The sequence below is a fragment of the Syngnathus acus genome, chromosome 4 (assembly GCF_901709675.1).
Source record: "Syngnathus acus chromosome 4, fSynAcu1.2, whole genome shotgun sequence".
Taxonomy (NCBI): domain Eukaryota; kingdom Metazoa; phylum Chordata; class Actinopteri; order Syngnathiformes; family Syngnathidae; genus Syngnathus; species Syngnathus acus.
The window spans coordinates 921,737-931,762 of record NC_051090.1 but is presented as its reverse complement, the minus strand read 5'-3'; the positions used below and the strand labels follow the sequence as shown (position 1 = coordinate 931,762).

At 46.7% G+C, this 10,026-nt stretch overlaps 1 protein-coding gene and 1 long non-coding RNA gene across 2 annotated transcripts in view; one reads left to right on the top strand and one right to left on the bottom strand.

The window, feature by feature from the left end:
• On the top strand, window positions 1-8,766 carry LOC119121486. The gene is made up of 3 exons (XR_005097686.1): window positions 1-68; window positions 7,744-7,747; window positions 8,754-8,766. It is a non-coding gene; the product is annotated as an uncharacterized LOC119121486 (long non-coding RNA).
• Window positions 504-10,026, bottom strand: part of ror1 (receptor tyrosine kinase-like orphan receptor 1) — a 50,209-nt gene continuing 40,686 nt past the window's right edge. The window contains exons 5-12 of the mRNA XM_037249070.1: window positions 7,436-7,563; window positions 6,643-6,960; window positions 6,292-6,537; window positions 5,987-6,201; window positions 4,201-4,380; window positions 3,438-3,665; window positions 2,826-3,190; window positions 504-2,745 (exon numbers count right to left, since the gene is read on the bottom strand). Coding sequence (XP_037104965.1) covers window positions 2,049-2,745; window positions 2,826-3,190; window positions 3,438-3,665; window positions 4,201-4,380; window positions 5,987-6,201; window positions 6,292-6,537; window positions 6,643-6,960; window positions 7,436-7,563 — 2,377 coding nt within the window. The 3' untranslated portion in view covers window positions 504-2,048. The remainder of the gene's footprint in view (window positions 2,746-2,825; window positions 3,191-3,437; window positions 3,666-4,200; window positions 4,381-5,986; window positions 6,202-6,291; window positions 6,538-6,642; window positions 6,961-7,435; window positions 7,564-10,026) is intronic.

Here is a 10,026-nt window from a genome sequence, read left to right as displayed (position 1 = left end):
AGCTTTAAATAGCTTGCTTGGGGTGACCTTTCACGCAACCGACTGTGTAATACTGTTTGTTGTATCATGTTATATGTCTTGGATATTGCGTGAATAAACCTAAACCTAATGGTAGAAAAGAAGTTCATCGAAAGTGCACAACACACGCGCGCAGAATCATGTTTCTTTCACAGGCCAAACAGATGGAGTCATGCCGTAATGTTATTACCAGCTGACTCTCCCGAATTCCACACAGCTCAAGGATACCATCTGCAGCAGAACATTGGAACTGAAGGGGAAGGAAGGTTATGGAAGGTTAAGGAAGGGAAGAAAAAAGAAAGAAAGAAAGAAAGAAAGAAAGAAATAAGGCAATAAGGGAAGAAAGATCGAAAAAACAAAGAAACAACAAGCCAACATCAAAAACGAAACCAGTGGTGTGTGTTGTTGCTGTCACCCATTGAACAAAACTTTGCAGCTTCCTAAAGACGCATATGAGTCTCCCTATCTCACATTCAAGCACAGCGTAAAGCAAACATCATTTAATAAATGACTGCAATACAAAAACACCTGTGCAAAAATATTCATACAAACAATTGCCCTGTTGGTCAAACGGTACAAACATGTAAACTTGCTCAAATTGGCACCCCATGATGAATTCAAACGCTCAAAATGGACTTTTATGGTTTGTTCAAAAAACACAAAATGACAATAGTTCTATCCAACAAAAAGGACTTTGATTTGATTAAAATTCACAGTCTTGCATACAAGTGGTATTTGCATTGCTACATCACAAAGAGGCCAAATTCTTGACAAATATGACTGAGCCTGGAAACATTGCCTGGAAAAGAAATTGTTGAATTATTTTTGGCCTGAAGATGAAAATGCCAAATATGTCATCATCAAGTTCCGCTGTTCTACAAACAGTGGATTGTTCCAAAACAAAGAATATTAGCAAATGGTCTCAATGTGCGCAGAGAGAAAAATGGTGAGAACACGAGGCAGTGATTGTCGCTTTCATAGGTAGTAGAGCTCTGGAACACGTTCAAATAAGGCTTGTGGGATTCACGTGCTTCCAACTGATCATCAGATACTGCTAAAGACAAAAATGACAATGTTCAAACAGTAAGTACACTTGTGACGTCTTTTCTCCACCAGCGCAAACATGAATCCTTTTAAAGGCCATCCATTGTTTTTCTTCTTCAGTCTAATTCAATATTGTAACATTCTTCTGGTAGAGGCCACTAAAATCCATGCATATCATATAATTCCTCCTAAAAAGGTAGCACGACTCGCCACGTCTTTCATGTGGCAGTAACAAAACAAGGAGAGTTTCCTTCAAAATTCAAATATTCAAAAATAATAACCAATCGGAAATCAAATGTACAAAACTCACTCTTGTGAGATGGGGAAAAGAATGGCGGCGTTGAGGCACTTCCTGTCATATTTGCAGAAACTAAGGCAGAAAGTAGAAAAGGTGTATTTGCAAGTGACATTCAGGTGTCGTGCCGCGTGTCAACATGGCAAAGATGCGCTTAGCTGCCTGATTAATGCACAAAACCAAACGTGAGAGAACCTTTGGTGGATTGAATTCCACCTGTCGCATGCTTTTGGGTTTTAGCGTAACTGGCCCAATTTGGACTGCAATATTCCACTTACACTTGGATGGATGGTCTTCATGTCTTGAAAATAGAACTTTGCATTTCATCCGCTCATTCACTCAGGACTTGCGCAGTGTATTTATACACAAGGCAACATTTGAAACAGTATGATATAAAGTACACTTGTTTAAATGTCGTGTGATTGGCTGGCAACCAGTCTGGCCGGCCGGGGTGGACGCCGCCTCTCGCTCAAAGTCAAGCCGGCGCCGGTTCCGGGTTACCCAAAGACAAATGGATGGATGGATGGATGGATGGATGGTGGCTGGTTGTTGCAGACCCAAATGTTGCCACAGGCCAGTCTTCATGCATTTAAGTCTTTGCCTGGGTAGCTGGATGAGAAGCAACGTCGTTTCTCAAGCCAGCCACAAGTGGGAGACAGTGAGCAATTGCGTTTTTTTTTTTTCTTTAAATCTACAGGTCTGCAGTGATGACAGCGTCATTGTACATCAGTGCGTCCGAGTCAGGTGCGAGCAGCGCTGATGTTTGCATGTGGTCCAGCTGTCCCATGGTCTTCTGAGATAGCTGTCCGTACACTTGGACCGGGCCTCCGCCGTTTCCCGGCATGATACAGTGTGACAGCAGCGGTGTGTTGGCCTCGTGGTTGGAGCCCGTGGTGGAGGGACCGCCGCTGACGTGACCCGTGCTGGTGGAGCCGCTGGCGCTGCTGGGCGAACGGCTTTTAGGCGGCGGCATGTGATGCTGGATGACCCGCGGGGGGGGCGCCGGGGGAGGGAAATGAGCGGGGAAAGCCGCGTAACCTGGCGGAATGGGGTAGCCGTTGACGGGAATAAAGCGCGGGTGCGTTTGAGGCATGGCCATGGATGCCCACGCTGGCATTTGAGCCATCTGGCCCGGCGAGGGGATCGCCTGGGCCGGGTAGAGATAACCGGCGGCGGCGGCGGCGTAGCGAGGGTTGCTCAGATTGCTGACGGGACTGGCGCTCAGCGAGGTGGTCTGGGTGGTGGCGTTGCCTCCGCCGCCAGAGGGCGTGCTGGAGCTGGCGTGAGACGACGGGCCCTCCCAGGCTCGGAGGCGGTTGTGGATGTCCTTGAAGCGAGGTCTTCGCGCTGGTCCCTCCTGCCAGCACTCGCTCATCAAACCGTAGAATCTAAGTGACATCACACATCATTTGTTGTCAACTCTTTGACTTGCATCCAGTGAAGGCGCGCAGACGCAAACATACTGTACCTCGGCGGACAGTCTTCAGGACAGGGCAGCAGCTGCCTTTTTCGAACCATCTCCATCACTTCCTGGTTGGAGAAGCCATAATAAGGCTGCAGGCCGTAACTGAAGACCTCCCACAGCACCACCCCAAAGGACCAGATGTCCGAGTCTGTGGTGAACTTTCCGTAGGCGATGGCCTCCGGGGGCATCCAGCGGATAGGAAAAAGCGTTTTGGGATGGATGCAGTAGTAGTCTGACGAGTAGATCGCTCGGGACAGGCCCAGGTCAGATATCTTCACGTGGAGCTGCTCGCCGACTAGAATGTTGCGCGCTGCAATGTCTTTATGGATGTAAAAGTGACTGGCCAAGTACTCCATCCCAGCAGCAACCTGGGTTGCATTAGGCAAAACAAAAAAACGACATTAGGATGTGATTCTTGCATGTATGATATACATTATGAACAATGCATGGCAGCCTTGAGAGGTCACTGTCTTGGTCATTACATTTCTGGAAACGTCATGGAATGAATTTTAGGTCGACAAAATGCATCATCTATAAAAAGAAAAGCAAGACTTCATCGAAGTAATTTGTACATTCACTTGTTTGTGGGGAAAAGAAAGAGGATTCAAGTCTTGCCTGTATGGCCACATGCAGGAAGTCGCCGTGATCCAGGCTGGATTTGACGGTTCCGTCCTCGTCGCTGCTGCAGCCCACGTCGGAATGTGGCGAACGCATAATGAGGAACTCGTGAAGGTCGCCTTGAGGGAGGAACTCAAAGAGCAAGCAGACGTGCTGCTCCTGTGTCACCACACCCAGCAGGCACACCACGTTTGGGTGCTGCAGCTCCGTCAGCACGGCCGCCTCCTGCATCAGCAACCAAAATAATGACAACACATAATGGCCTGCTTTCACGTTGGGCTTCCGACACGCCAGATGGGAATGTTTTAGTCTTCCTTCGAAGCTTGACGTGTACCTAGACGTCCCGATAATAGCCAATGACTGTTTATATGTTCAACTATTTTCAGGGGAACATCTGCCGAAGAATCTTTTTTCATGACATCCAGTCATTGGCTCGGCGACCGCATTGAAAGTGGAAATAAAACGGGACACGCTTCAGAGCTTGTGGGAAGACAGAGCTTTCCACTGGCAGCAAAGCAACGTGTAGAAATGCGTGACTGGCTGTTAATGCCACATTTCTTTTTAGAAAATGTGCAGCTTGTCACAGTGTGTGTGGCTCCTCCACCAAAGCAAGGAAGCCACTACTGGTAAGATGAGTAGAAAGAACATAAATAAACCCACTTTACGATTCAGCTAGTTGCTTGTTTAAAGATTAAGACTTCATTCTGGAAATAAAAGTCCCCAATCCCACACTGTATATATCAATATGGTCATAGCGTACCTGCTGAAAGTCACTCCACTGCTGGACGCTGGAGACGTCCTTCAAGGTCTTGATGGCAACCAGTTGTGCTTGGTCCATGCCCGGCAAGTACAGGTGACCCTTGTATATCTTCCCCAGTGGGCACTCTCCAAGTTCTTCCATGAAACGGACCGCTGACAGGGGAAGCTCTTTGGCCTTACTCTAGAGAGAGAGAGAGAGAGAGAGAGAGAGAGATTGAGAAAGAAAAGCAATGACATCATGACTCATTATAGTTTGCCTTTAATCACAGGTGCTTTGAACCAACCGAGCCAACAGGTGGCGCTCTTATCCATTCTGTATAGTTCCACTGGTTAATTGAAATAGTTTGTAATTAAACTATATATTTCATGTATTACAATAAAAATGGTGTCCTAGTTGTATGATCACAATTTCTGGCTGTGTACGACTTTAGCACAAACATAACCAGAGCACACAAATGCAAAAAGAGATGTCAGCGTTAATTGTTTCAATTTGGATGGAAAACTTTGAACATATGCCAAGTACACTCGGTTTCATATTTGAGGAGAGCAACACTGCTGTAACGAGGCCACATTTTCAGCCATCGCATTTTATGAGAGAAAAAGATACTTGAAAGTAATCAAACATCTAATCATGCGCGGAACCGCGAGAGACCTCCAGTGGATTTTTGGGTGCAATTTGACTTGAAAGAATGTTGTCATATCATTTCACATTGACTGACTCAAAGAGCCAACGGCTTGTCAAACGGTGCAATGACACGCCTGGCTGACCGAGCTCTGAGTGCGCGCGTGATGTGACGTGACACACATGTTTTGAGTTACAAGTTAGTTTCAGGCCTTCTTCCTTTCTTCCCACTCCACTCCACTCCAGCCAAAGCCTCAGATCCTCCTTACTTTGTGTGTGTGTGCGTGTGTCAGTGTTGTGTACATGTGTCACAGCCATTGACCCCTGTGCAGAAGCCAAGTGGCAGGGAGGAAAGAGAAGCCTATACTTTACTTTTCAGGTTTTAAGGAAACAGCATTATGCTATGAAATGTCAACATCATCTGAACACTTCTTGTGAAAATGGTCAGAAGCATCATTTCCAAATGTTTTGGAAGATGGCATTCTCTCACACGGAGCCTTCAATTTTGACACGACATGGCTGTCGCGGTTCCAAACTTCTTTTGACCCCAGGTCAGTCAAACACAGCGAGGAGCCCGGCGACATTCGGCCCGGCCCCTCCGTCTCCCTCATCTCAACAAAAAGGAAGGAACCTCTGCCGTAATGCATGCTTGTCTCTGCAGAAATTGACAAGAATATGACGCATTCCACGTTGAACACAGGTGTGCTGCTGCTGCTGCTGCTGCTGCTGCTGGAGGAGTGTGGGAGCAACAAAAAGAAGCGCGCTCAAACATTCCGCAACCTGCCGGGTTCGCTTTGATGAAAAGGATATGAAGATTCTCACAACACACACACACACACACACACTTGTACAAGCGCAGCAGTCAGCAAGCTATTGGCCTTAACACACACTTGGACGTGCTGTGTTATGACTCCCTCTTGCAGTCTGCTCTTATGACTTCAAAAGGCAAACACAAGACTTTGTTTAGAGTCACCGCGGGCTTGCTCCAAAGGAAGAATGTGAATATGTAGCGCAACTGCTCATTTTCCCAAAGTAGCTAATGCTCAATTAGTATTCATCGTTTTGATTGTTTGGAGGATTCCGTGGAGTACTCCACAAAATATTGATGGGAGAAGAAAAGTACAACGATACGTTCAAGGTAACATTTTGGGATGCCACGTCGTACCTTTGGCTTGTATGCTGTCGTGAGCATGGACATCTCCACGTTCTGCCCACGCACCGGTTTCGGCTGGCGAGGGGCAGGCGGCCTGGCCGACTTCTGGTTGTTGCGGCACGCACAAATGAAGAAGAAGAGCAAGGCAATGGCCAGCGGGATGGCCACGCTCGGAACCAGAATGTACAAGATCTCCATGTTGCCACCACCAGACTTCTCCTTGTGGTCTACAGAAAATCAAAGGGAATCAAATCACACGTGTTGATGGTCATTTCTTTTGGGGAGATGTTTCATCCGTGTGTACAATGCAAACGCACCACAGATGGGGATGTCACAGAGCTCCATGCGGACGCCCTCGTCCAGCGTGAAGCACCAGGGGGCCTCGTGTTTGTTTCCCGGGTTGCGGCAGTACGAATGACCCCCGTTGAGCTCCGGGAAGCGGACGGCCATGAAGTTGTGGCTGTGAGGATACTGGGAGTTCCACGGTTGACACTGACGGCCCGACTTGGTCATACTGATGGTGCCGCGGTATTCGGAGCCGCTGCTGTTGTAACACTTGTGATCTGACCCAGCACAAAGAAGACGTTTGATCAAAAATTGCCTTGATGAAGAAAATCAGGATGGAGTGCCATCGTCCACGACAGCTCTTTGGAATATCTGCGCCTTACTTTTGTTAATGGGCTCCGCCATGGGGATGCCGATCCTCAGACAGTTGGCTGCCTCCAGACTGTCCGAGGCTGCCAGATCGTCACAGTTTGGCAGCTTCAGTCTTTTCAGTATGATGGGGTTGGAGCGGGCGATGATGTACTCGGTTTTGCACAAGTCATTCTCCAGGATTTCACACTCGTCCTTGCACAGGTCCCGAGGTTTGTCGGCCCCCGAGCTGCGGTCACACGTCGGGAAGGCAAAGTGGCAGAGGGACGGGATGGCAAACTGAGAGCAGCGATCCGAGAGATGGTTGGACGTTCCGATCATGGTGAAGGCCGCTGAAACGGGAAGTCGGTTAAACACTACAGGCAATTCTTATGATTATTTGGATTTCATTGTATTTTTGAACACTCAATAGCATGAGTATTTCACATTTCTGCTCTCCTCATATTGTTCAGCGTGCACATGCTTGAAGGATGAAAGTGATCAACCGACAATAAAAAGGTGCAGTTTGCAATGCGTGAGAGCATGATTCATAGACTGGCCGCTTATTGCAAACACATGCTTCTTGGCGCTGGGGATTATCACTAAAGCAGCAGCTCCTCGTGGGGGAGAGGACAGGCAATTAAAGGCGAATGCCCAAAATGGGCTCTTTTCCAAACCACGAGCGTGAGTTCTTCAAATAAAAGTGATTTTAAAATAAAAAAAAATGACCTCTTGAAAGAAATCGAAGGCTGGCTAAGTGTAGAAACAATTGATGCTCCAACAATGGATATGTACCTAAGATTGATGAATCAGACGTTTGTTTGTCACCTGTTATCTGGGTCTCGATCTCGCCCTGCATCTGCAACGAGTCGACAAAGATGCTGCGGTTCCCGATGAAGCGGGCGCAGGCGATGCCTCTGTATGGCTGGCAGAAGCCCTCCTCGTCAAAATCATCCCTGAAAAACAAACCAACAAAAAAAACTGAAACAAAATAAAAATGGATTTCTCTTTTGCTACAAGTGTCATCTACGTGACGTCTGTCTGGAAAATGAAGACACCAAATGCCATTCCACACTTGAGCCGCTAGAGAGCCCCCTGTGAATGAAAAACAAGCGGCCAGTGAACCGCAGCTCAAGCAAAGTTTGCCTATTTGCAGGTTTAAAGTTCACTTCAAGTCAAATGATCCGGCTCGAAAGCACACAGCTCACTTCGGGGTGTAAACTACATGACAAATTAATGTTTGAGTGTTTGGACTTTTTACAGTTTACGCCACCGAGATATCCTTATGAGACATAATCGGAAACATATGCACCAAAGAAAGATGGGGGAGGGAGGGAGGGAGGGAAGAAGTAATGATGTTTTGGCCACTAAATGTAAAACCTCGACTTTACATCCAATGCGCCCTTTCCCAATGTTTTGTTTTGATCCAAACGAGAGCCAGAAAAGCAACAGCGTGATGCTTTGAGATTTGAAATTGGGCCTCAGAAATGGCGCTGTGCGAGGACAGGCCCCCCAAAAAGCCACATGCTGAATATTGGCTCGGTGTGAGATCACTATGTCATGTGCTCTAAGTTGTGCCATATGGGACCTTAAGACCGACCAGGCAATATAGGAGGATAGTGCGAGCTGATGTTGTGTATGGCCTTAACCCCCCCCCCCCCATCACAGAAACATATTGTAACTATTGGCGGACCGAAGAACAAGCCCATGAACCCACACCTATTTAAACCAAGTGCTTTTCTCTACAGTTGTGCCATAAATCTCCCGTCGCAAAAATAAAAAGTCCACTTTTATTGCATTTTTAAAGAAAATATCAGACTCCAGATTTACGATTATGAGTTCTCTGAAACAGAAGCAATAAAAATAAACATTAGAATTAATTGCAGGACTCTTATGTTAATCAAAGCAGTCTACACTGTATATTTCATTTCCATTTCAACCTTTATTAATGCTTCTTTGTCATTTCGGTTTTAAAAGCTCTGTGCAAATGACATCAACTTCCCCCCCAATGGCAAAAAAGAGCAATCAAATGCTTCAAAGAAGCTAGTAGGGAGTGACACCACCACCTTAAATTATGAGGGCATCATGGAGTGAGCACGGGGGTCATGAGGTTCCCTCTCTCGAAGGAGTGTTAAGTGACGGAGAGGTCAAGGTCAGCTCTCTCTATGTGTCCAGACACGTCGAAATGGACCTTTCGGGCATAGAACCAAAACACACTAAACTATGACCACAACAATGTGATAACATGACTTTTTTTTATTTCCCCCTTCATATTGGGAATTTGGTCGCTACATTAAAAATGTTGCGGTTGCCAGTACACAGATTAGTATTTTATTATAAAGCTACGCACATCTTCAGATATTTTCCTTTGGCAACAAGTTTCATCTATGAAGGTGCAAATCATCACTGACAGAGTGGAATCATGCAGAAAAGAATTTGAGACTTTTGATCGCTCGGCTTGTTACCGTTGAAATGGAAAGTGGAAAAACACACCCGATATTTAGTCAGCTATGTCCTCGCAGCCAGGAGGTCACTTTTACGGTGTGTCACGGAAGATAATGTCTATACATCCGCTGGAAGATTTTTGCCACAGACACGCAAATAATAGGTTTGAGGACAACATTTAGTCCGAGCAGGAAAACGCAACTGCAGCCAATCCAAACAGCTTCAAAGGAAGCAGCAAGGTTCATCCTTCTTAGGTTCCTCCAACTATCCATTTGCAGGCAGGACACAATTCAGGCTCAATTCAGACAAAAGTCAAGTGACAAATCGAAGACACTGATTCATTGTTCAATAAGATGTTTTTCCCCAATCTCATTATTCATTGAGGGAAGCCCTGTGTTAGCGGCCGTGTTTTTCTTGCGGCACCGCGCTGACTCACATCCATATGGACACCTGGGTGGCGCCGGTGAAAGCGCAGACACAATTTATGAAATACGCCTCGCAGGTTGATGACACATTTACGAGGCTTTCCAAAAACGGCCATCGAAGAAAGGATGTAAGAAAGGCAGCCGTCAAAAAAAATAGACATCCTTCAATGTAAAACGTCAAGGTTACTCCACTGGAGGGTGTAAAATTCTGGAAAGAGACACGGAGCGATGGAGTTCGGGGGACGTGAAACGTAACACACTTTTGGCGGATCCCTGAAGACATTTCCCATTGCCGTGGCTGCTGAGTGAAGAGGAGACCAGCTGCCAAAAGCGCGAGCTCACGTTTGGAGGAGGAACCGAGCTTCAGATATTTCATCACAGCTTCCCGTTGTTGCTTAAAAGCTCATCTAGGATCAAACGATGTGCTGAATGCCTGCCTGCTTGCCGTTACTAGTGTCATCCTGCACATTTCAGGTGCAAGACCCTGAATACGGGCATGGACGATGGAACTCCAGATAAAATGCAGACCACATACTACTACGCAGTCGC